At 42.2% G+C, this 27,783-nt stretch overlaps 1 protein-coding gene and 1 long non-coding RNA gene across 6 annotated transcripts in view; one reads left to right on the top strand and one right to left on the bottom strand.

The window, feature by feature from the left end:
• The window catches only part of LOC110521287 (pleckstrin homology domain-containing family A member 7), a 169,754-nt gene extending 167,731 nt beyond the window's left edge, over positions 1-2,023 (bottom strand). For 2 of the 5 annotated variants that reach the window (XM_021598747.2, XM_021598745.2), the window contains exons 1-3: positions 1,399-2,021; positions 1,217-1,293; positions 981-1,038 (exon numbers count right to left, since the gene is read on the bottom strand). In XM_021598747.2, coding sequence (XP_021454422.2) covers positions 981-1,038; positions 1,217-1,293; positions 1,399-1,481 — 218 coding nt within the window. In that variant the 5' untranslated portion in view covers positions 1,482-2,021. Of the gene's footprint in view, positions 1-980; positions 1,117-1,216; positions 1,294-1,398 lie in introns of all 5 variants that reach the window. The other 3 variants (XM_036969414.1, XM_021598743.2, XM_036969417.1) reach the window with 3 other exon arrangements.
• Positions 809-27,783, top strand: LOC118945823. Its single transcript, XR_005040983.1, has 3 exons — positions 809-1,032; positions 1,247-1,450; positions 26,768-27,783. It is a non-coding gene; the product is annotated as an uncharacterized LOC118945823 (long non-coding RNA).

Genomic DNA, 27,783 nt, shown 5'->3' on the forward strand with positions numbered 1-27,783 from the left:
ATGTTATTTTTACGTGCACTACATCAACATGCCCAGCCTTTAATCTGCAACAAGGGAATTTGATTGTAAACATCTTTTGGGAAATGCACATACTGTTTTTAATGCGGATTTGAGAATAATCACATTAAAATCTGTCGCCAATTGGATGGAAACCTAGCTACAGACAGCACAAGACAAGCTTGCTGGGGTAAATCAATGTGAAATCTCAAAATAGTGTGTAGATCTATAATGGACAGTAGCCTAAAACACCTGATTGAAACTAATAACATTGAGGTACACAAATCAAGCCTCACATCAAGATTCAAGATCAGAAAGTGTCAGAAAACATTCTGAAACAGATTCTCTCACACAAACTTTTGCGTGATATTGAACAACCAATTTTTTAAGTAGTCAAACAATAGCCTCAACTGGGTTCAATGAACAACCTAGTCAACAAGAGATGGGGATGTTGTAAAACGACTGCAACTGGAGACTTTGATCCTATGAACACACCTCTGTCAGCAGTACCACAGAGGCATGGCCTGCAATCCAATAAAGACAAAACGTAGTAGGCCTGTTATCCAACAAGTAGGCTAGGCTACCAATACAGCCCCTGGTGGGGTCATTAGCTGGTTATGGGGAAAGCCCCATACCGGCGTTTTGTGCACGTTTTGGTTTTTATCCTAGCACTACACAACAGCTGATTCAAATAATCAAATATTGATTATGATTTCGTTATTTTAAAATCAGCTGTGTAGTACTAGGCTAAAAAAACAAAACGTGCACCCCTTGAGATCCACTGGACCGAGTTTGGAAACGTTGCCCTATACCTTTAAATTCACAAACACTACTAGAGTTAAGAAGTCTCCTATGTTGACGAATTGGTAGACATAAGTAGGTATCCTAAACGGCAGTGCTACACTCAGGTAATTCGCCCCTCACTCGGCGAATCACGACAACCGCCCAACAGAATAAAGTCGACTTCAATTGCTTTCACTTACTTTATGAAGTAGCCGGCCCCTTCGTCCGTGAAACCCTCTTCCCATCCTCGAGGTAAATCTGCAATGGGCGAGTAGAAATAAGGTGCGTTACCTTGGAGAGTAGGCGCCTTCTGTGAAAGTTTTCTGCTTCATTGGGCTATATCAACAACGCACAAAATTCAAACCGTTTTATTCTGCAATGTAAACAGCACCAATAGTCTGCTGGTCAAATGCATTAGAGACGAATACATGCATACCTGACCGTATCATATGTCCGGAATTGACAGGTTCGCCCGTTCGCGGATGGAGCCAAGTAGTGGTGCTCGTTTCATCGCTGCCAGAAAGACAAAAACACCTGTTAGAGGCAAGAAACACTCGACAAGCGAACTCTCATTAAAGATGCAGAAAGAACGACCACATTTGTATTTCGCCGACTCACTGAACGAAAAACACTCTGCCATCTCCGCAGACACCGAAAGACCATTGCTCAGGTAAGGTGTCGCGCCCAAACGGCGCCGCCATGATCCCGTTCTGAAGTCCTATTTCGTTCACTCTCCACTACATAGTCTCCAAGGAGATCGAGCCCAATGTTTACCGCTAGGGCGAAGAGACTATTAAAGGGGAGGCCTTTCGGCCAGTCAGTTGACGGATAAATGAGTACTTTCCTCCGCCGATATAAAATAGAATGATGCATGAATTAAAGTTATTCAATTGGAAACAAAGTTACAGCGGCTTTGCATAATCTAAGGTTTTGTAAGTATGGTCTACACGTGTAGTGCAAATATGTCAATGATTTAACAGGAATTGCGACTGTAGTATTAGGGTCTACTTCCATAATATTATTTAGACATGGCAGAATTTGCTCAAAGTATTTTTAGATGCGTTTCTTAATTTACGATTGTCCCCATAATAATCTGTGCATTGGAATCTATGCAATTAGACATCAAAGCCAGAACCAGTGCCAAACAAAAATGTAATAAATACAACCGGTTAAAATGAGGCTAAAACAAGGATTAAAAGTACAAAAATTTAACTCAACCAAATGCTCTCCTCTGTCCTTGCTTCCAACTAGCAACTAACTACTGCTGCTTCCTCTATTCAATTTAATGGAGGTTGGCATCCAATAAATGTTGCATTACCGCCACCTAGACTGGTGTATACTTTGCTTGAAAATAAAACAAATACCCTACCATCTAACCCTACACACTAAAAACCTGGGGCACAACTTTGGTTTTAGAAGTGGAGGAGACAGAACCAGGTGGGTGTCTGAGGGTTCTCCCTCAGAATTTCTTTGGGCACATAAAGCTCATTTCCTACATTTCTACACAATTTACTATGACCCCTTTGTGGTCACTTTTATAGAAAAAATAATATATGTTTCAAAACATTTCACCATGAATGTGGATGCTACCATGATTATGGATAATCCTGAATTAATTGTGAATAATGAGGTGACCAAGAACCTGATGGTCACTCTGACAGAGCTCTAGAGTTCCTCTGTGGAGATGGGAGAAGCTTCCAGAAGGACAACCATCTCTGCAGCACTATACCAATCAGGCCTTTATGGTTAAGTGGCAAGACAAAAGCCACTCTTCAGTAAAAGACACGTGACAGCCCGCTTGGAGTTTGCCAAAAGGCACCTAAAGGACTCTCAGATCATGAAAAACAAGATTCTCTGGTCGGATAAAACCAAGATTGAACTCTTTGGCCTGAATGCCAAGCATCACGTCTAGAGAACCTGGCAGCATCATGCTGTGTGGATGTTTTTCAGCGGTAGAGACTAGGAGGCTAGTCAGGATCGAGGCAAAGATGAACGGAGCAAAGTACAGACCGATCCTTGATGAAAACCTGCTGCAAAGCACTCAGGACCCCAGACTGGGATGAAGGTTCACCTTCCATCAGGACAACGACCCGACGCACACAGCCAAGACAACGCAGGAGTGGCTTCAGGACAAGTCCTTGAGTGGCACAGCCAGAGCCCGGACCTGAACCCAATCTTACATCTCTGGAGATACCTGAAAATAACTGTGAGACAACACTCTCCTCATCCAACCTGACAGTGCTTGAGAGGATCTGCAGAGAAGAATAGGATAAACTTCCCAAATACAGGTGTGCCAAGCTTGTAGCATCATATCCAAGAAGACTCAAGGCTGTAATCGAAGCCAAAGGTGCTCAAAGTACTGAGTAAAGGGTCTGAATACATGTAAATATGATATTTCAGTTTTATTTTTAGCAAACATTTCTAAAAACCTGTTTTTGCTTTGTCATTATGGGGTATTGTGTGTAGATTGAGGGGGGGGGGCTATTTAATACATTTTATAATAAGGCTGTAACCTCACAATGTGGAAAAAGTCAAGGGGTCTGAATACTTTCCGAAGGCCTTGTGTATACTGAATAAAAATATAAATGGAAAGTGTTGGTTTCATGAGCTGAAATAAAATAACCAAGAAATGCCTCATCTTTTGTGCACACATTTGTTTACATCCTTGTTAGTGAGAATTTCTCCTTTGCCAAAATAATCCATCCACCTGACAGGTGTGTCATTTCAAGAAGATGATTTAAACAGCATGATCATTACACATGATGCACCTTATGCTGGGTACAATAAAAGGCCACTCTAAAATGTGGACAACAAAATGTTGTCACAGATGTGTCAAGTTTTGAGGGAGTGTGCAATTGGCATGCTAACCGCAGGAATGTTCATCAGAGCTCTTGCCAGAGAACTGAATGTTAATTTCTCTACCATAAGCTGCCTCCAAAGTCACTTTAGAGAATTTGACAGTACTTTAACAACCGTAGAACATTTGTAACAGCCCAGGACCTCCACATCTGGCTTCTTCCCCTGTAGGATCATCTGAGACCAGCCACCGGACAGCTGAAGAAACTGTGGATTTGCACAACCTAATTCTTGCACAAACTTTCAAACCGTCTCGGGGAAGCTTGTGTGTGCTCGTCGTCCTCAACAGGATCTTGACCTGACTGCAGTTCAGCGTTGTAACCAAATTAAGTGGGAAAATGCTCACCTTTGATGGCCACTGGCACGCTGGAGAAATGTGCTCTTCATGGATGAATCCCGGTTTCAACTGTACCAGACCGATGTCAGACAGTGTTGTGTAGGGGCAAGCGATTTGCTGATGTCAATGTTGTGAACAGAGTGCTCCATGGTGGGGTTATGGTATGGGCAGGCATAAGCTGCATACACAATTGCATTCTATCGATGGAAATATGAATGCACAGGGATACCGTGAGGAGATCCTGAGGCCCATTGTTGCGCCATTCATCCGCCGCCATCACATCATGTTTCAGCATGATCATGCTCCATGTCGCATGGATCTATCTGTACACATTTCCTGGAAGCTGAAAATGTCCCAGTTCCTCCATAGCCTGCATACTCACCAGACATGTCATCCACTGAGCATGTTTGGGATGCTCTGGATCGACATGTTCAAGTTCCCACCAATATTCAGTACCTTCGCACAGCCATTGAAGACAAGTGAGACAACATTCCACAGGCCACAATCAATAAGCTGCTCAACTATTGCTGGGCGGTATACCGTAATCTGGTATTGATGCATTGACCAGTTTGGGTTTTTACTTTACCTTCTATAACAGTATTTGAAAGTTTGGTTTATTAAATGTGATATGCTGTGTTTAACGTCCATGTTATAGTTACTTTGCTACTTGAGTCATCTCTCTCTCTCTCCATGCCGCTTTCCATCTAGCCCCATCCCCTCAAATACAAGACACTTGCGTTCAGCCTGCATGATGAATGCAACAATGTTGATGACACTTTGCTTCTCAATATAAATTCACAAACGTTCTATAATTACACTCAGTTTGTGTTTCTTACATCCACAAACAGAAAGTTTCTTTTTTTTAGCAAGTTGGGCCCAAATCTTGTTAGCCGCTAATCCTAATCGCTAACTAGCTAATAAATGTACTGAGTCAGAGCAAACCTAATTAGCGATACAGCCTGATAATACCAGTGATGGTGTAGACTGAAATCAGCATGTTTGTGCAACAATATATTCTAAATCAGAGGAATACGCAAAGCAAGAATGTTAGCTACATGAAGTAGCTAAGAACATTCAATGTCACCAAAGATTATAGGGTCCCCTAGGAAACACTTATCAACACTTTGGCACCAAAGTACGTTCATCTCTAGGAAACAGAACGCGTCTCCTTCCTGAGTGGTATAACGGCTGCATGGTCCCATGGTGTTTATACTTGCGTACTATTGTTTGTACAGATGAACGTGGTACCTTCAGGTGTTTGGAAATTTCTCCCAAGGATGAACCAGATTTGTGGAGGTCTACAATTTTATTTCTGAGGTCTTGGCCATCATGTCAAGCAAATAGGCACAGAGTTTGAAGGTAGACCTTGAAATACATCCACAGGTACATCTCCAATTGACTCAAATGATGTCAATTACCCTATCAGAAGCTTCTAAAGCCATGACATAATTTTCTGGAATTTCAAAGCTGTTTAAAGGCACAGTCAATTTAGTTTGTGAACTTCTGACCCATTAGAATTGTGATACAGTCAAATAATCCGTCTGTAAACAATTGTTGGAAAAATTACTTGTCATGCAAATCAAATCATCAAATCAAATTTTATTTGTCACATACACATGGTTAGCAGATGTTAATGCGAGTGTAGCGAAATGCTTGTGCTTCTAGTTCCGACAATGCAGTAATAACAAGTAATCTAACTAACAATTCCAAAACTACTGTCTTGTACACAGTGTAAGGGGATAAAGAATATGTACATAAGGATATATGAATGAGTGATGGTACAGAGCAGCATAGGCAAGATACAGTAGATGGTATCGAGTACAGTATGTACAAATGAAATGAGTATGTAAACAAAGTGGCATAGTATAGTATAAAGTGGCTAGTGATACATGTATTACATAAGGATACCGTCGATGATATAGAGTACAGTATATACGTATGCATATGAGATGAATAATGTGGGGTAAGTAACATTTATATAAGGTAGCATTGTTTAAAGTGGCTAGTGATATATTTACATCATTTCCCATCAATTCCCATTATTAAAGTGGCTGGAGTTGAGTCAGTGTCAGTGTGTTGGCAGCAGCCACTCAGTGTTAATGCACAAAGTAGATGTCCTAACCGACTTGCCAAAACTATAGTTTGTTAACAAGAAATTTGTGGAGTGGTTGAAAAATGAGTTTTAATGACTCCAACCTAAGTGTATGTAAACTTCTGACTTCAACTGTATGTGTTGCCACCTTAGCGTCACGCACTACTCAAAAAGCAAATTCTGGTATTTTATGATTAAAAAAAATACCATCCATAACGTCCTCATTTATTAAAAAAAAAATATTATAAAAATTTCAAAATAGGATATGATATTTTGGCCATATCGCACAGCAATATGGTAAATATATAGTATTTCACATCGTTTTAGATGGTACAATAATTCTCCACACAATACAAACTGAAATTAGACCAACTATTAGAATTTTTGTAACCAAGAAATGGCAGTGATTTCTGCACAGTCCCCCTTTTTTAAATGTGTGCTTATGTTCACATTTAAGTAGTGTCCATAGCACACTCTCTCACATTTTACACACAATGGGGAATGTTTTAGTGAGAATGTGCCATGCTCCTCAATTTTATTATCATCCAATGGCACACTGGTTACTATTAGTTTTCACACATCTCAAGCACAATGAAAGGGTACTGAATTAGCCAACTGCATAGCTCGCACTGCAACATGAAGAGCTGCACAAAGATATTTCGGAGTCTCTTGAGAGGATCTTTGGAAAAATGGAATGAGACCTTTTTAAAGCCCTGGGTCGTTGGTTACACACTAGACACCCACCAGCTCCTCTGTGCATGAACTTTCAGAGTGGTTGTGTCTGAATACCCATACTGGCATCCTAAATAGTCGGCTGTTTGAGTATGCAAAAAAGTTTAATAGTACTGTATGTGACATTTCAAAAATCAAGTATTTAACTAGACAAGTCCATTAAGAACAAATTCTTGCCTCCCGGGTGGCGCAGTGGTTAAGGGCGCTGTACTGCAGCGCCAGCTGTACCACCAGAGACTCTGGGTTCGCTCCCAGGCTCGTAACCGGCCGCGACCGGGAGGTCCGTGGGGCGACGCACAATTGGCCTAGCGTCGTCCGGGTTAGGGAGGGTTTGGCCGGTAGGGATATCCTTGTCTCATTGCGCACCAGCGACTCCTGTGGCGGGCCAGGCGCAGTGCGCGCTAACCACTTTCAACCTTCGTCTCTCCCGAGCCCGTACGGGAGTTGTAGCGATGAGACAAGACAATTGGATACCATGAAAAAGGGGTTTATTTCATACCTTCAATTGGCCATTTACAGAACATAAAGCCACCAGAACACAGACAAACAAAGACAAACATGTTTTGAGCCATGTCAGGAAACATGCAGCATATGACGAGTGAGAGATGTGAGGGCCTTTGTCAGCTAGTATTAGGGTCTACTTCCATAATATTATTTAGACATGGCAGAATTTGCTCAAAGTATTTTTAGATGCGTTTCTTAATTTACGATTGTCCCCATAATAATCTGTGCATTGGAATCTATGCAATTAGACATCAAAGCCAGAACCAGTGCCAAACAAAAATGTAATAAATACAACCGGTTAAAATGAGGCTAAAACAAGGATTAAAAGTACAAAAATTTAACTCAACCAAATGCTCTCCTCTGTCCTTGCTTCCAACTAGCAACTAACTACTGCTGCTTCCTCTATTCAATTTAAAGGAGGTTGGCATCCAATAAATGTTGCATTACCGCCACCTAGACTGGTGTATACTTTGCTTGAAAATAAAACAAATACCCTACCATCTAACCCTACACACTAAAAACCTGGGGCACAACTTTGGTTTTAGAAGTGGAGGAGACAGAACCAGGTGGGTGTCTGAGGGTTCTCCCTCAGAATTTCTTTGGGCACATAAAGCTCATTTCCTACATTTCTACACAATTTACTATGACCCCTTTGTGGTCACTTTTATAGAAAAAATAATATATGTTTCAAAACATTTCACCATGAATGTGGATGCTACCATGATTATGGATAATCCTGAATTAATTGTGAATAATGAGGTGACCAAGAACCTGATGGTCACTCTGACAGAGCTCTAGAGTTCCTCTGTGGAGATGGGAGAAGCTTCCAGAAGGACAACCATCTCTGCAGCACTATACCAATCAGGCCTTTATGGTTAAGTGGCAAGACAAAAGCCACTCTTCAGTAAAATACACGTGACAGCCCGCTTGGAGTTTGCCAAAAGGCACCTAAAGGACTCTCAGATCATGAAAAACAAGATTCTCTGGTCGGATAAAACCAAGATTGAACTCTTTGGCCTGAATGCCAAGCATCACGTCTAGAGAACCTGGCAGCATCATGCTGTGTGGATGTTTTTCAGCAGTAGAGACTAGGAGGCTAGTCAGGATCGAGGCAAAGATGAACGGAGCAAAGTACAGACCGATCCTTGATGAAAACCTGCTGCAAAGCACTCAGGACCCCAGACTGGGATGAAGGTTCACCTTCCATCAGGACAACGACCCGACGCACACAGCCAAGACAACGCAGGAGTGGCTTCAGGACAAGTCCTTGAGTGGCACAGCCAGAGCCCGGACCTGAACCCAATCTTACATCTCTGGAGATACCTGAAAATAACTGTGAGACAACACTCTCCTCATCCAACCTGACAGTGTTTGAGAGGATCTGCAGAGAAGAATAGGATAAACTTCCCAAATACAGGTGTGCCAAGCTTGTAGCATCATATCCAAGAAGACTCAAGGCTGTAATCGAAGCCAAAGGTGCTCAAAGTACTGAGTAAAGGGTCTGAATACATGTAAATATGATATTTCAGTTTTATTTTTAGCAAACATTTCTAAAAACCTGTTTTTGCTTTGTCATTATGGGGTATTGTGTGTAGATTGAGGGGGGGGGACTATTTAATACATTTTATAATAAGGCTGTAACCTCACAATGTGGAAAAAGTCAAGGGGTCTGAATACTTTCCGAAGGCCTTGTGTATACTGAATAAAAATATAAATGGAAAGTGTTGGTTTCATGAGCTGAAATAAAATAACCAAGAAATGCCTCATCTTTTGTGCACACATTTGTTTACATCCTTGTTAGTGAGAATTTCTCCTTTGCCAAAATAATCCATCCACCTGACAGGTGTGTCATTTCAAGAAGATGATTTAAACAGCATGATCATTACACATGATGCACCTTATGCTGGGTACAATAAAAGGCCACTCTAAAATGTGGACAACAAAATGTTGTCACAGATGTGTCAAGTTTTGAGGGAGTGTGCAATTGGCATGCTAACCGCAGGAATGTTCATCAGAGCTCTTGCCAGAGAACTGAATGTTAATTTCTCTACCATAAGCTGCCTCCAAAGTCACTTTAGAGAATTTGACAGTACTTTAACAACCGTAGAACATTTGTAACAGCCCAGGACCTCCACATCTGGCTTCTTCCCCTGTAGGATCATCTGAGACCAGCCACCGGACAGCTGAAGAAACTGTGGATTTGCACAACCTAATTCTTGCACAAACTTTCAAACCGTCTCGGGGAAGCTTGTGTGTGCTCGTCGTCCTCAACAGGATCTTGACCTGACTGCAGTTCAGCGTTGTAACCAAATTAAGTGGGAAAATGCTCACCTTTGATGGCCACTGGCACGCTGGAGAAATGTGCTCTTCATGGATGAATCCCGGTTTCAACTGTACCAGACCGATGTCAGACAGTGTTGTGTAGGGGCAAGCGATTTGCTGATGTCAATGTTGTGAACAGAGTGCTCCATGGTGGGGTTATGGTATGGGCAGGCATAAGCTGCATACACAATTGCATTCTATCGATGGAAATATGAATGCACAGGGATACCGTGAGGAGATCCTGAGGCCCATTGTTGCGCCATTCATCCGCCGCCATCACATCATGTTTCAGCATGATCATGCTCCATGTCGCATGGATCTATCTGTACACATTTCCTGGAAGCTGAAAATGTCCCAGTTCCTCCATAGCCTGCATACTCACCAGACATGTCATCCACTGAGCATGTTTGGGATGCTCTGGATCGACATGTTCAAGTTCCCACCAATATTCAGTACCTTCGCACAGCCATTGAAGACAAGTGAGACAACATTCCACAGGCCACAATCAATAAGCTGCTCAACTATTGCTGGGCGGTATACCGTAATCTGGTATTGATGCATTGACCAGTTTGGGTTTTTACTTTACCTTCTATAACAGTATTTGAAAGTTTGGTTTATTAAATGTGATATGCTGTGTTTAACGTCCATGTTATAGTTACTTTGCTACTTGAGTCATCTCTCTCTCTCTCCATGCCGCTTTCCATCTAGCCCCATCCCCTCAAATACAAGACACTTGCGTTCAGCCTGCATGATGAATGCAACAATGTTGATGACACTTTGCTTCTCAATATAAATTCACAAACGTTCTATAATTACACTCAGTTTGTGTTTCTTACATCCACAAACAGAAAGTTTCTTTTTTTTAGCAAGTTGGGCCCAAATCTTGTTAGCCGCTAATCCTAATCGCTAACTAGCTAATAAATGTACTGAGTCAGAGCAAACCTAATTAGCGATACAGCCTGATAATACCAGTGATGGTGTAGACTGAAATCAGCATGTTTGTGCAACAATATATTCTAAATCAGAGGAATACGCAAAGCAAGAATGTTAGCTACATGAAGTAGCTAAGAACATTCAATGTCACCAAAGATTATAGGGTCCCCTAGGAAACACTTATCAACACTTTGGCACCAAAGTACGTTCATCTCTAGGAAACAGAACGCGTCTCCTTCCTGAGTGGTATAACGGCTGCATGGTCCCATGGTGTTTATACTTGCGTACTATTGTTTGTACAGATGAACGTGGTACCTTCAGGTGTTTGGAAATTTCTCCCAAGGATGAACCAGATTTGTGGAGGTCTACAATTTTATTTCTGAGGTCTTGGCCATCATGTCAAGCAAATAGGCACAGAGTTTGAAGGTAGACCTTGAAATACATCCACAGGTACATCTCCAATTGACTCAAATGATGTCAATTACCCTATCAGAAGCTTCTAAAGCCATGACATAATTTTCTGGAATTTCAAAGCTGTTTAAAGGCACAGTCAATTTAGTTTGTGAACTTCTGACCCATTAGAATTGTGATACAGTCAAATAATCCGTCTGTAAACAATTGTTGGAAAAATTACTTGTCATGCAAATCAAATCATCAAATCAAATTTTATTTGTCACATACACATGGTTAGCAGATGTTAATGCGAGTGTAGCGAAATGCTTGTGCTTCTAGTTCCGACAATGCAGTAATAACAAGTAATCTAACTAACAATTCCAAAACTACTGTCTTGTACACAGTGTAAGGGGATAAAGAATATGTACATAAGGATATATGAATGAGTGATGGTACAGAGCAGCATAGGCAAGATACAGTAGATGGTATCGAGTACAGTATGTACAAATGAAATGAGTATGTAAACAAAGTGGCATAGTATAGTATAAAGTGGCTAGTGATACATGTATTACATAAGGATACCGTCGATGATATAGAGTACAGTATATACGTATGCATATGAGATGAATAATGTGGGGTAAGTAACATTTATATAAGGTAGCATTGTTTAAAGTGGCTAGTGATATATTTACATCATTTCCCATCAATTCCCATTATTAAAGTGGCTGGAGTTGAGTCAGTGTCAGTGTGTTGGCAGCAGCCACTCAGTGTTAATGCACAAAGTAGATGTCCTAACCGACTTGCCAAAACTATAGTTTGTTAACAAGAAATTTGTGGAGTGGTTGAAAAATGAGTTTTAATGACTCCAACCTAAGTGTATGTAAACTTCTGACTTCAACTGTATGTGTTGCCACCTTAGCGTCACGCACTACTCAAAAAGCAAATTCTGGTATTTTATGATTAAAAAAAATACCATCCATAACGTCCTCATTTATTAAAAAAAAAATATTATAAAAATTTCAAAATAGGATATGATATTTTGGCCATATCGCACAGCAATATGGTAAATATATAGTATTTCACATCGTTTTAGATGGTACAATAATTCTCCACACAATACAAACTGAAATTAGACCAACTATTAGAATTTTTGTAACCAAGAAATGGCAGTGATTTCTGCACAGTCCCCCTTTTTTAAATGTGTGCTTATGTTCACATTTAAGTAGTGTCCATAGCACACTCTCTCACATTTTACACACAATGGGGAATGTTTTAGTGAGAATGTGCCATGCTCCTCAATTTTATTATCATCCAATGGCACACTGGTTACTATTAGTTTTCACACATCTCAAGCACAATGAAAGGGTACTGAATTAGCCAACTGCATAGCTCGCACTGCAACATGAAGAGCTGCACAAAGATATTTCGGAGTCTCTTGAGAGGATCTTTGGAAAAATGGAATGAGACCTTTTTAAAGCCCTGGGTCGTTGGTTACACACTAGACACCCACCAGCTCCTCTGTGCATGAACTTTCAGAGTGGTTGTGTCTGAATACCCATACTGGCATCCTAAATAGTCGGCTGTTTGAGTATGCAAAAAAGTTTAATAGTACTGTATGTGACATTTCAAAAATCAAGTATTTAACTAGACAAGTCCATTAAGAACAAATTCTTGCCGGGTGGCGCAGTGGTTAAGGGCGCTGTACTGCAGCGCCAGCTGTACCACCAGAGACTCTGGGTTCGCTCCCAGGCTCGTAACCGGCCGCGACCGGGAGGTCCGTGGGGCGACGCACAATTGGCCTAGCGTCGTCCGGGTTAGGGAGGGTTTGGCCGGTAGGGATATCCTTGTCTCATTGCGCACCAGCGACTCCTGTGCGCGCTAACCACTTTCAACCTTCGTCTCTCCCGAGCCCGTACGGGAGTTGTAGCGATGAGACAAGACAATTGGATACCATGAAAAAGGGGTTTATTTCATCATTGGCCATTTACAGAACATAAAGCCACCAGGTGAATTAAAGGCCTTATGTTGTGGTTTGTGTGAGTGAGTGAAGACATTCAGTGGCTTTGATTTCCTCTCCCCTATTGGGTTGCAGTGTTCACACAGGCACCTCAACAACAACAACAACAACAAAAGAAACGCCTGACACGGCAAGATGGGATCAAGGGCAGAGAAGGGTTATGGGAGCTGCAGAACGCATAGTCTTATAAAGTGTGTGTTCTACATCGTTGTTGTTGTGGCTCAACTAAGGGACAGAGGATCCTCTCATCCATGACACCGTACAGTGCACATTAGAACACTTAGCTCAACAGTGACGGCTCTAACCCTCAAAGTCACATGAGTCACACACGCCGAATTCAGGTAAAGAGCGGTTCGTATTTACCCTCGTCGCCACATCCTATCATCTGGGACAATAAAGCATTTGGCTAAACTCATGACTTTTTTAGTCCATGGCCTATTTTGATGCAACATGCAGCAATTTCTGATTGGGAAATTAGCATGCAGTTAAAGTGCACCACAAATGCAGATGGTTCAGTTTGGCATGATGGTGTTTGCAGGACACATTGTATATAATGTCTCGTACTACTTTGGAGTTGTTCCATCCAGTCTAGTTTGACGCCTTATCTTTGGAAAACGAACAACTCTGAGGTGAATACAAAGTTTGTTGCATATTATCCGGTTCCATTCCAATAGCCTACTGCTGAAATTCCATGGTATTTCAAGGTGAGTCCCTGCTGTTCCGAGGTAGAGCAGCAGCAGTATTAGTGTTGCCTCGGGATCTCTCATTCTGGGAGAGGTCAGGTGCTGAAAGACAACATCGTGAAGGCAAAGGTTTCTCTGAGGGTAAACACACATGCCACCTGACAAGGAACATGATCAGGAAACAAGATTAACTAAGAGCTTTGTTTACCCCCTTACTGAACAGACAAATATCATGAAGGAGTGATTTGTAAACTAGTGCAACTCTAGGGACAAGGTTTTTGTAGATATCCTTAGAAATAAATCCTAAAAGAGGGGGAAAATACAGTATGTGCAGCATGTATTTTTACAGTATAAAATACAATATTTATTGTACAGTATGCATTTTTACAGTATAAAATACAACATGTGATGAGTCCCAGTTGTTATTGTCATGCCATAGGAGTTGGCAAGAGAGCACAACCAGATCAGGGATTCAGGTGAGGGATCATAGATAAAAATCCCTGTGGTAGGGATAAGCTAGGATTGCTAAGAAACAGAGCAATCTATCGTTTAGCTCCTTAGGAATGGTATTCCAGGACATTATTGATTCTTGTAAATCCCTTCAAGCTTTGTAACAAAAGACAGGTGAGTATTGTCTGGCTTCTGCCTGGATTCCATTACAGGGTGTCCATCAATTAGAAAGAAAGTGTGTGTGTGTGTGTGTGTGTGTGTGTGTGTGTGTGTGTGTGTGTGTGTGTGTGTGTGTGTGTGTGTGAGAGAGAGAGGGTGAAAATAGTCATTTAATTAGACTAAAAGCAGCACTTGTAGAGTGAGGCTGTGCCTCCAGAACATCACACATCCAAGACAATTTAAAGCCAAGTCCATTTGTGGGCTTCATCAAATGGACCGGTCACAGTAGATAGAGTGCGCCCTTGTACCTTCTAATCACTCATTGTACTGTCTTTTACCATGTCTGTCTGGAACTTGTTTATCGATTTAGATGGGGCAGTTGGCGTGCAGTCCTTTGTTTGAAACAGTCAGTCGATTGGTTGGGCCAGAGGTCTATCACTTAAAGTATATGGAAGTACTGTACATTTGTCAGGCAAGTATTTATCAATAGAGCACTAATGATTTGCATAGTTATCGCCTGCTACATGATATGATGCCCAATAAAATCTGATCAAATCAGTAGGGAAAGTATGATACAAGTCTTGTGAGGCAACTTTCCAAACCAGCAGTGTTGGGGAGTAGTGAACTACATGTAGTTCAACTAGTAATTGAATTACATTTTGCAGTCAAGAGACCAGAGGTGGTGGAATGAAGTGCTCTGGTTCGGGTGTAAATTTCAGTATAACCTGAAGGTAGGGAGGGGCAGTTCTCTTTAGGCTCCGTAGGCAAGCACTATGGTCTTGTAGTGGATGTGAGCTTCGACTAGAAACCAATTGAGTGTACGGAGGAGCGGGGAGACATGGGAGAACTTGGGAAGGTTGAACACCAGATGGGCTGCGGTGTTGTGGATAAGTTGCAGGGGTTCGATGGCAGAAGCACGGAACCCAGCCAACAGAGTTGCGGTAGTCCAGACGGAATATGACGAGTGCCTGGATTAGGGCCTGCGCAGCTTCCTGTGTGAGAAAAGTTTGTTGTAGAGCATGAACCTGCAGGAACGAGTCACTGTTTTGATGTTTGCAGAGAACGACAGGATGTTGTCCAGGGTCAAGCAAGGATTCTTTGCACTCTGGGAGGGGGAGACCGTGATGGAGAGGTCTTTTCAGAATGTAATAACTTTTTTTGCTATGAAGTGGTGTAGCTAACTACTCAAACTACACACTACTGTTTTTGCAAAAAAAAAGTAAGCAATTGCCTCATTCTCCCTTGAAACAACATACTTTTTGTGTTTATTAGGCTAAATTACACATTCTGTTAACATCTGACTCCAGAGTGACCTGTTCTTGCAATGTGTAGTGTGATGTTTCAGATGCAGAAATTATAATGTATGTATCACAAAGTAGTTATCTAAAGTTACTTTGAAAAAGTAGTTAAGTAAACTATATTTTTCTGAAGGGTAGCTTTAGTTTAGCTTAACATGTAGTGTATAGTAGTAATTGGTAAACTATATTTTCAGAGTAGCTTCCCCAACACTTCAATCCAGTGCATTCAGGAAAATTTAAAGGATATGAAGCATGAGTTTTTACTCACCAAAGTAGCACACTGTGGTCAAAGACTTTAACTGAGTTGTCACATTCTGATTACCTATAACTACAAACATGATTTTTATTTTATATCAATTAACTTCTGGATATCTTCTAAACTACCCACAATGCACTATTTCTCAATGTCATATGGAGAATTTACTCTGCGTTAGCTAGCTCGAGCTGACTAATGTTAGCCACTGCCCATGCATACGAGTGTTGGCAGTGGTGAGCTACAATCCTTCAATCGTGAGGTGTGACGTATACAACCAATCAGATTCCCCACATGTGGGGCAGTGTGATTCTGCTCGGCTGCTCCAGTCTAGGCAGCTCTGACCTCTCCTGCATCACCAGCAGGCTTGCCTCTGGCTCAAAAGGAAAGTGGAAAATCATTCCTGCTCTAATTGTTTAGTACCTTGTGTCTTCTTTGTATCTTCCATTCTCCAATTTGTTTGGTCAACTTTTTTGACCAGTTCTCCGCAAAGTAGGTTACCAGAGGTTATCAAACTTGGCTTAGTACTAGTGTGCTACAGTAGCTGACTCACTGGTATTGTGATAATTTCTATCTGCTGGAGCCTTACTCCGATCGCAGTCTTATTGTTGATTCTTCCACTCGTCTCCTTTGCCCAATGCCGCCTCTGGAATCTATCTACATTGGATTTACCTCAGTATATCGCTATTGGATTAGCGGACTCTCCCTAGGCTGGTGAAACAGCCTCTCACTCTGAAATGCCTTTTCTTGGCTCTTCTTTGGTAGCTAACTCGGCCGTCAATCGGCAAGACTCTGCTCTCTCTATTTTTTATCCGCTGGCTTTTTATTGTGTTCTATGGGTTCCTGTCTGTGCTAGGCTAGTTTTGTGTTCTCTGACTTACTACTTAGCAATGTCCACTGTGATAGTTGGCATATATTGGTAACATTATTTTGATAACCGCTTAGATTATGTATTTGAAAAACCTTGGTTTACTTTAATGTAGCTGCAAGCTACGTGTTGCTAGCAACTGGCTGACTCATGCAGTAACGTTAGCAGGCTGGCAGTGGTGTAAAGCACTTAAGTCATGGGGTATCTGTACTTTACTATTTATATTTTTAACTACTTTTACTCCACTACATTCCTAAAGAAAATAATGTACTTTCTACTCAATACATTTTCCCTGACACCCAAAAGTGTTTGCGTTCTTAGGAAACTATGCAGTATTTTTGTTTTTTTATTGTATTTTTTCATGCACTGTTACCCCCGGAAATCTTAAGTCTTAATACATACAGCCGGAAAGAATTATTGGATATAAGAGCAACGTCAACTTACCAACATTACGACCAGGAATACAATTTTCCCGAAGCGGATCCTCTATTTGGACCACCACCCAGGACAATGGATCGAATCCCAGTAGGTGACCCAAATCAATGGCGCCGCAGAAGGAGGCAGACCTAACGTTCTTTGTTTCACAGAAACATGGCTCACTCGAGACACGCTGTCGGAGTTGGTACAGCCACCTGGTTTCTTCCTGCATCGCGCCGACAGAAACAAATATCTCTCTGGTAAGAAGGGAAGGGGGGGTATGCCTTATGATTAACGAGTCGTGGTGTGATCATGACAACATACAGGAACTCAGTTATTTTGTTCACCTGACCTAGAATTCCTTACAATCAAATGCCGACCGCATTATCTACCAAGAGAATTCTCTTTGATTATAATCACAGCCGTGTATATACCCCCTCAAGCAGACACCTCGATGGCCCTGAAAGAACTTCATTGGACTCTATGTAAACTGGAAACCACATCCTGAGGCTGCATTTATTGTAGCTGGGGATTTTAACAAGGCTAATCTGAAAACAAGGCTCCCTAAATTTTATCAGCATATCGAATGCGCGACCCGGGCTGGCAAAAGTCTGGATCATTGCTACTCTAACTTCCTGCGACGTATGCAAAGCCCTCCCTCGCCCTCCTTTCGGCAAATCTGACCATGACTCCATTTTGTTGCTCCCAGCCTATAGACAGAAACTAAAACAGGAAATGCTCAGGTCTGTTCAACACTGGTCCGACCAATCTGATTCCACACTTCAAGATTGCTTTGATCTTGTGGACTGGGATATGTTCCGGATAGCCTCAGACAACAACATTGATGTATATGCTGATTCGGTGAGCGAGTTTATTAGCAAGTGCATCGGTGATGTTGTACCCATGGTGACTAAAACATTCCCCAACCAGAAACCGTGGATTGATGGCAGCATTCGCGCAAAACTGAAAGCGCGAACCACTGCTTTTAATCAGGGCAAGGCGACCGGAAACATGACCGAATACAAACAGGCAAGCAAACAAGCTAAGCATCAGTATATCAGACTCAGTAGCCTCAGTTTTTCTGATGACTGCCTTGCCTGGTTCACCAACTACTTTGCAGACAGAGTTCAGTGTGTCAAATCGGAGGGCATGCTGTCCAGTCCTCTGGCAGTCTCTATGGGGGTGCCACAGGGTTCAATTCTCGGGCCGACTCTTTTCTCTGTATATATCAATGATGTTGCTCTTGCTGCGGGCGATTCCCTGATCCTCCTCTACGCAGATGACACCATTCTGTATACTTCCGGCCCGTCCTTGGACACTGTGCTATCTAACCTCCAAACGAGCTTCAATGCCATACAACACTCCTTCCGTGGCCTCCAACTGCTCTTAAACGCTAGTAAAACCAAATGCATGCTTTTCAACCGTTTGCTGCCTGCACCCGCACGCCCGACTAGCATCACCACCCTGGATGGTTCCGACCTAGAATATGTGGACATCTATAAGTACCTAGGTGTCTGGCTAGACTGTAAACTCTCCTTCCAGACTCATATCAAACATCTCCAATCGAAAATCAAATCTAGAGTCGGCTTTCTATTCCGCAACAAAGCCTCCTTCACTCACGCCGCCAAACTTACCCTAGTAAAACTGACTATCCTACCGATCCTCGACTTCGGCGATGTCATCTACAAAATAGCTTCCAACACTCTACTCAGCAAACTGGATGCAGTTTATCACAGTGCCATCCGTTTTGTTACTAAAGCACCTTATACCACCCACCACTGCGACCTGTATGCTCTAGTCGGCTGGCCCTCGCTACATATTCGTCGCCAGACCCACTGGCTCCAGGTCATCTACAAGTCCATGCTAAGTAAAGCTCCGCCTTATCTCAGTTCACTGGTCACGATGGCAACACCCACCCGTAGCACGCGCTCCAGCAGGTGTATCTCACTGATCATCCCTAAAGCCAACACCTCATTTGGCCGCCTTTCGTTCCAGTTCTCTGCTGCCTGTGACTGGAACGAATTGCAAAAATCGCTGAAGTTGGAGACTTTTAACCACAATAGTTACACTACCGTTCTCTTAGTCTGAGGTCACTTAGAAATGTCCTTGTTTTCCATGAAAACATAGATGAAATTAGTTGCAAAAATTAATAGGAAATATAGTCAAGATATTTACAAGGTTATAAATAATGATTTCTTAATTGAAATAATAATTGTGTCCTTCAAACTTTTATTTTGTCAAATAATCCTCCATTTGCAGCAATTACAGCCTTGCAGACCTTTGGCATTGCAAAATGGAGTGATAGCCTTCCTTACGAATGTTCTTCTTTGTGATCAGAACACCTCAAACTTAGATTTGTCTGTCTATAACACTTTTTTCCAATCTTCCTCTGTCCAGTGTTTGTTCTTTTGCCCATTTTAATCTTTTATTTTTATTGGCCAGTCTGAGATATGGCTTTTTCTTTGCAACTCTGCCTAGAAGGCCAGCATCCCGGAGTCGCCTCCTCACTGTTGATGTTGAGACTGGTGTTTTGCGGGTACTATTTAATGAAGCTGCCAGTTGAGGACTTGTGAGGTGACTGTTTTTCAAACTTGACACTCTAATGTACTTGTCCTCTTGCTCATTTGTGCACCGAGGCCTCCCGCTCCTCTTTCTATTCTGGTTAGAACCAGTTTGCGCTGTTCTGTGAAGGGAGTAGTACACAGCGTTGCACGAGATCTTTAGTTTCTTGCCAATTTCTTGCATGGAATAGCCTTCTTTTCTCAGAACAAGAATAGAGTGACAAGTTTCAGAAGAAAGTTCTTTGTTTCTGGCCATTTTGAGTCTAATCGAACCCACAAAAATGCTGATGCTCCAGATACTCATCTAGTCTAAAGAAGGCTAGTTTTATTGCTTCTTTATTCAGAACAACAGTTTTCAGCTGTGCTAACAATTGCAAAACGGTTTATAATGATCAATTAGCCCTTTAAAATGATAAACTTGGATTAGCTAACACAACGGCCTCTGTACGCATATGTAGATTTTCCATAAAATCAGTCGTTTCCAGCTTCAATAGTCATTTACAAGATTAACAATATCTACACTGTATTTCTGATCAATTAAATATTTTAATGGACAAAAAATTAGCTTTTCACAAACAAGGACATTTCTAAGTGACCCCAAACTTTTGAACGGTAGTGTATATAGGATGAGCAATGACTAGAATATGTTATATACATATAAAGTGGGTAAAACGGTATGTTAACAGAGCCTCCCGAGTACTGCAGCGGTCTAAGGAACTGCATCGCAGTGTTGCGGCGTCACTACAACCTGGGGTTTGATCCCAGGCTGTGTCACAACCGGCCGTCACGAGATTCCCATAGAGCGGTGCTCAATTGGCCCAACGTCGTCCGGGTTAGGGGAGGGTTTGGCTGGGAGGACTTTTTAATAGTCTGATGGCCTAGAGATGGAAGCCGTTTCAGTCTCTCGGCCCCAGCTTTGATGGACCTGTACTCTTCCTTCTAGATGCTAGCGGGGTGAATAAGCCACGGCTCAGGTGGCTGAGATCCTTGATGATATTTTAGGCCTTCCTGTGATACCGCGTGCTGTAGATGTCCTGGAGGGCAGGCAGTGTGCTTTGATGCTTTGGGCGCACCACCCTCTAGAAAGCCCTGCTGTTGCAGACGGTGCAGTTTCCATACCAGGCGGTGATACAGCCCGACGCTCTCAGGGGAAGCTTGTTACCTGCTAAAGTAATCCAGAACTAATCCGCTACTAATCCAGCCACTGTTTGTTTAATGAAACTTCAGTCTGCCATTGCTTGGACAAGCTTCAACATGGACCTCCCTTAGAGACAGGATCCAAATAGTGTGTGTGTGTGTGTGTGTGTGTGTGTGTGTGTGTGTGTGTGTGACCAAAAAATGGAAGAAAATGTGAGCATGCGAGAAAGAGACGAGCAGAATAAATAATGTGATGGAGACAGACTGACCCGTTTGGTATACATGGATTCTCTATTGTTTAATCCTTTATTCCCCCCCATCTTGGTAGGAGACAGTGATGTCTGGGGGCATTTGCCCACCTCCACAACTTCGCATCAACAAAACCGTTGGCAGTATTTATTTCGAGATGCTCGGAAGGTAAAGCATTTCAGAGAATTTAACAGCCATACAAACATGCTCGCGCACACACTTTCGGGACAAATTTCCCTATTGTCTCTTATGTAAATGTAGTGTGAATAATGCATGCACTTGCAACTTACGTAACAGTGAAATCTCCAAGCAGCCCTGAAGGAACCTTTTCCTGTCTTGTGCATCACAATACATATATACAGTGCGTACCACATTACTAACTTACTAACACATAGTTTGATGCTAAACGTTATCTCTAGAAAACAACACCATCTCGCCAATTGTTTTAAATAAAAACTCTTACGTTCTGGCTCTTTATTAGCCATTAGCAAAGACCTAGGGGACATTACTGCTATGTACTTCTTTATCGCTTCACTTGTTGGATTGAAAGTGAAGCAACGCCTTTGTGTTACTCGGGCCCCCTCTGCTGGCTGTTATGTCATGCCAGTCACTCTGTACATGATGTACAGTAAATGCTGGGTTACGGTGTAAGGTGAAGTTGCCCCTAACATTTTCAGCCAACTTACAAGCAAATACTTTTATGAATTGGTTACAAATCAACTTGCAAGGTTGCTAGCCAACTAACGGTAGCCCTACCAGCCTGCTAACGTTATGTTAGCACTGCATGAGTCAGCCAGTTGCTATCAACACCTAGCTTACAGCTACTTTAAACTAAACCAAAGCCTTGGAAATACAGAACGCCATCTAACCAGTTATCAAAGATTGTTGTTTGTCAACTGGAGACTAGCTAGAAAACTAACACAACTAAAACAACCGCAGATCAAAGCAAAGAAAGAGCAGAGACTTACAAATTGATGGCTGGGGCCCATCTGATGATAAAACGTATAAGTTAATAGGAATATGACATTTAGACATTTAGATTGAAAAACATCTATCGTACATGTAAGATTTCCATACTGGTTGATGGCATAACTCGGTCTTCTCTCGAATGATCCATTGATCATACTAGACCCTTTTCGTAGGGTCTAGCACATTTTTCCTATTTGTCTGCCTCTTTAGTCCAGGGTGCATTGCATGGTGATGTGGCCAGAGATATTATAGAAAGGAGATGGGAATCCAATGACAAAGTGGGTCCGGCGCCGACAGATCGCAGCCTCGCTTCGCGTTCTTAGGAAACTATGCAGTATTTTTGTATTTTTTTTATGTGTTATTTCTTACATTGTTACCCCAGGAAATCTTAGGTTTTATTACATACAGTCGGGAGGAACTATTGGATATAAGAGCAACATCAACTTACCAACATTACGACCAGGAATACGACTTTCCCGAAGCGGATCTTCTGTTTGGCCCACCACCCAGGACAATGGATTGGATCGGGGCCGGCGACCCCAATGGTGCCGCAGAAGGGGCAGACGGAGAGGTCTTCTGGTCAGGCTCCGTAGACGGGCACATCGCGCAACGCTCCCGCGCATACTACTCGCCAATGTCCAGTCTCTTGACAACCAGGTAGATGAAATTCGAGCAAGGGTTGCCTTACAGAGAGACATCAGAGACTGTAATATTCTTTGTTTCACAGAAACATGGCTCACTCGAGATGCTATCGGAGTCGGTACAGCCACCTGGTTTCTTCAAGCATCGTGCCGACAAACCAGCATATCTCTGGTAAGAAGAAGGGCGGGGGTGTATGCCTTATGATTAACGAGACGTGGCGTGATCCTAACAACATACAGGAACTCAAGTCCTTTTCTTCACCTGACTTAGAATTCATCACAATCAAATGCCGACCGCATTATCTACCAAGAGAATTCTCTTAATCATAATCACAGTCGTGTATATTCCCCCCAAGCAGACACCTCGATGGCCCTGAATGAACTTCATTGGACTCTATGTAAACTGGAAACCATATCCTGAGGCTGCATTTTTTGTAGCTGGGGATTTTAACAAGGCTAATCTGAAAACAAGGCTCCCTAAATTTTATCAGCATATCGAATGCGCGACCCGGGCTGGCAAAAGTCTGGATCATTGCTACTCTAACTTCCGCAATGCATATAAGGCCCTCCCCCGCCCTCCTTTTGGAAAATCTGACCATGACTCCATTTTGTTGCTCCCAGCAGAAACTAAAGCAGGAAGCACCCATGTTCAGGTCTGTTCAACGCTGGTCCGACCAATCTGATTCCACGCTTCAAGATTGCTTTGGTCACGTGGACTGGGATATGTTCCGCATAGCGTCGAACAACAACATTGATGTATACGCTGATTCGGTGAGTGCTACGGGGCGGTAGTCGTTTAGCTCCGTTACCTTAGCTATCTTGGGAACAGGAACAATGGTGGTCCTCTTGAAGCATGTGGGAACAGCAGACTGGGATAGGGATTGATTTGAATATGTCCGTAAACACGCCGGGCAGCTGGTCTGCGCATGCTCCGAGGACGAGGCTAGGGATGCCATCTGGGCCTGCAGCCTTGCGAGGGTTAACATGTTTAAATGTTTTACTCACGTCGGCTGCGGTGAAGGAGAGTCCGCAGGTTTTGGTAGCGGGCCGTGTCAGTGGCACTGTATTGTCCTCAAAGCGAGCAAAGAAGTTATTTAGTCTGTCTGGGAGCAAGATATCCTGGTCCGCGACGGGGCTGGTTTTCTTTTTGTAATCCGTTATTGAATGTAGACCCTGCCACATTCCTCAGTTCCTTGCCTTTGTTCAACCATTTGACCTGGTTTATCAACCCTTACATCAAAGTATTTATTTTAGAAATGTGGGTAAAGCTATCCCTTAATATCCCCCCTAGCAGTTAAGAGCGTTGGACCAGTAACTGATAGGTTGCTGGTTCGAATCCCTGAGCCATCAAGGTGGAATCTGCCATTCTGCCTTTGAGCAAGGCAGTTAACCCCTAACAACTGCTCCCTGGGCAGCAAAGCTGTGGCTGGTAAAAAAAATAGACATCTTACCCGCCAATGCCAGAATCTTACCGCATTTGGTGGGTGGCAGATGTTAATTTTAAGCCCTCCATAGGACTGTGGACACACCAAGCGACACGACAAAGCTTGAGCAGTAGCCGGGTCTTGCCAGGCACATGAAGGAGACTGTGATCCAGAGGGCTCAGTGGTCCAGACAGAATGGGGCCAAGACAGTCGATAGTCCAAGAGTATCTATGTCTGCGGGATACTTCAGTCATGGTGGGTAAATGTATTTATTTTTTATAAAACATTAGATTTCAAATGTATTAGATTTTCTGTGATTTCCTAGCCTGGCTGACAGGACCCACGTGACTCACAGTGCAGGGAGAGCTGTGACCACACTGGTCTGGAAAGGAGGCTGATTGTGAATGCAATATTCGCTAATAAAATTGTTGCGACAGGGTTTGATTGGTTCTCACAAATGTTTTTGAGACATTGTTTGGATTTGAAAATCCAACCATTGTAATAGAAAGGGGCGGCGCTGTAGGTGTTCGAGTGTGAAAGACACCGAGGAGAGCCAACCAGTTAAAGCATAGCCCACTTCATTAGCAACACATTGTGCTGACAACATCGAAGAGCCGTTCCAGATTGAGGGCAGAAAGGCTTTGAGAGTTAGGTGTTAAACTGTTAGCCAGATTAATGATTAACTGCAATGGAAAAGATGTTTGTCTGGATACAACATAACAGAATCTTAAGTCATTTGCGGCAGTCTCACAATGCTTAGAAACAGCATTGGCTGTGGATACGGGGGGAAGATGTGGATCTTAGCAAGTGGAATACATTTTTGTGGATATGTATGTAAATGTTGTCATTTTATGTCAATGTATGCTTTTGTTTGTACAAGCAAAATATTACAAAGAAAGTAATTGTCTGCTTTACTATGGATTGTTCAGGACTTCTACATTTTAAACCCGGACTGCTCTGGGAAACTTGGTCTTCAAGGACAAACTTTGTTTTGCAGGCCTTGCAAGGTCTTCTCTTGGAAGTGCAGGTAAAGTTAGAAATGACCCTGCTGGTGGTACCTCAGATACTCATTCAGTTTTAACCTGAAACAATCAAGTTATTCTTCTCTCCAGATACACAAGGTGACATCTTTTTAACATTTCTACCAATGGGCCTCCCAACACAGGATAGGCAGGTAGACATTCCGTCCCAGCTTCAATGAGACCAGAAAGTCCTTCATTGACTTGCAGCCTGTACATTTACAGTGGATTGGCATTGGGAGATTGATGGGGAAATTAGATGATGGCATTTTGTAAACCTTGAATGAAGGGAACAGCATTCCAAAATCTGTTACACGTAACTGCACACTCCAAGACATTAGGTAGGTTTCCAACAACATATTTTCATGTGAATATTAAAAAATCTGCTTAACACTATGAGCATTTTCCCGCCAGAGATGTTTCCAACAAACTGACTTTTTGCGGATTAAAGGCTGTGCGTGATGACGTAGTGCACATAAACATAACTTTTGCAGTGAAATTCCCATGTGCCAAATAAGAAAATGGGTTTCAATCGCATTTTCAATTCTGCTGATGGTTTTGTCATAACTTGCATTATATAGAAAATGTGCCCACTCTGGTCTTGTCACATGCACTCTAGCCAATAGCTAGCTGTTACACCCTGACCTTATCTTTGTTTTCTTTATTATTTTGGTTAGGTCAGGGTGTGACACGGGTGGTTTGTTTAGTTTTTGTATTGTCTCTGGGTTTTGTATGTCTAGGGGTTTATCTAGTCTAGGTGTTTATATGTCTATGGTTGCCTAGATTGGTTCTCAATCAGAGGCAGCTGTTTATCGTTGTCTCTAATTGGGGACCATATTTAGGTAGCCATATTCCTTGGGTATTTTGTGGGTTGTTATTCTGTGTTTAGTTTCCCGTTCTGCACTAGCCATATAGCTTCACGGTTAATTTTGTATAGTTTTGTTCAGTGTTCTCTCTTTCATTAAAGAGTTATGTACGCTTACCACGCTGTGCCTTGGTCTCCTCTATACGACGAACGTGACACTAGCAGATACAGTGCAGGTAGGCTACCTACATTATGAGATTATTATGGATAAGAACAATATTTGTCAAACTGCAGCCAAGCATCAATCATAATGTCACCAGAATAATTTATTGGAAAGGAGCATCAAGCTCATCACCTTGAAGTTCATCATAATTGATTTAATCTGTAGTCTAATAAACTGCACGCTTTCCCGAGTCGTAGTGGGAAGACCACACAACATGTGATCACATGACTCCCAAGTTTACTTCGATATGATGGTTATTATATAAATATTTGCACAAAGGAGTTTCCACCTCACATTTCTCCACCTCCACAAAAAGATCCCACCATGCCGATCGAACAAATTGTAAGCATTTATAAAATTGTACCGGCATTTAGTGTTACCATCAGCCTGGTCGTGATTTCATGCGTCAGGTAATTCATCCACATGAAATGGTTGGATGGAAACGTGGTTAGTGTTGTGTAAATGAACCTATGAGCCCCAGCCCCAAATAAATGGAAGATGTAAGCATCAAACAGGGATTGGGTGTTGATTCATGTAAATGGCTATAAAATATACAAAATAAATTGTATGTGATGGCATTGTCAGTGTGCCTCCAGGCTTTGCATAAGTCCTCATATTCTACAATCAAATGATTTATCTTAACAGGTTGGGACCAACATGGATGAGTACCTGCACCAGGCGGAGGTGACGAGACACCACCCATTTGTGTTGGCTCTTGGAGAATGCTGACATTTTGTTTACAGTAATTAGTGGACAGGCATTGGAGCAAGGTACACTGCTTGGGGCACTGGATGTGTGATTCAAGTCCTATTATGTGTTTTGATATCAACTTTCCCACTGTGCCCCAGCATGGGAACTCCTAAAGACCACATTGTATCAGCTGCCAGGAATATAATTTTTCACTGAACAATAGTGGATAAGTATCTGCTCTTGTATGTACTGTGAGAAGTGACCGGAGGAAGCCCCCCCCCCCCCCCCCTCCCGGCTGATGTCTTCCTGTGAATTAATAGATCAATCGATGGATGAGCCATAAGTGTCTCATTCCAAAGCTAATATGCTCTTAAGGCACTTTGTATCTCTGTTAAATTGACTTTTAGTTTGTTTTTTAATGCATTTGTGTCATCTTTTTGCTACAGTATGGTATGTGGCTTGTTTGCCTTTAGTTCAACTACTGAAGTGTGTTCTGGTACACTTTTATTCTATCTCAACAATTGATTTGAAAAACAAATGTTACATTATGGGGGTTGTAAAAGTGCATTTATGAATGAAATACAGTTATTAAGTAATGAGTCATTAGTCCATGTCTTTAGTAGAGTGACCTTCAAATGTTTTGTGTAACAATGTTTTAACTCGACCCAAATGTAGACCATTATTGTATGGCAAAACAGCATGGTGTGTGCTCTCACCTAAGATGGCCGACGTGTGTCAGTGAATGTGAATATCTATTGATTGGCACTGTCTGAGACAGACCTGTGTTAGTACCATTTTGAGACTGTGTCACACACACGCTTTGTTTTCTCAGATTGCAATCAATTTCAACAATGTGAAATGTCAGAATAATAGTAGAGAATTTGTATTTCATCTTTCATTTCTTTCATCACATTCCCTGTGGGTCAGAAGTTTACATATACTCAATTAGTATTTGGTAGCATTGCCTTTCA

This window comes from Oncorhynchus mykiss, chromosome 30 (genome assembly GCF_013265735.2).
Source record: "Oncorhynchus mykiss isolate Arlee chromosome 30, USDA_OmykA_1.1, whole genome shotgun sequence".
Lineage (NCBI taxonomy): Eukaryota > Metazoa > Chordata > Actinopteri > Salmoniformes > Salmonidae > Oncorhynchus > Oncorhynchus mykiss.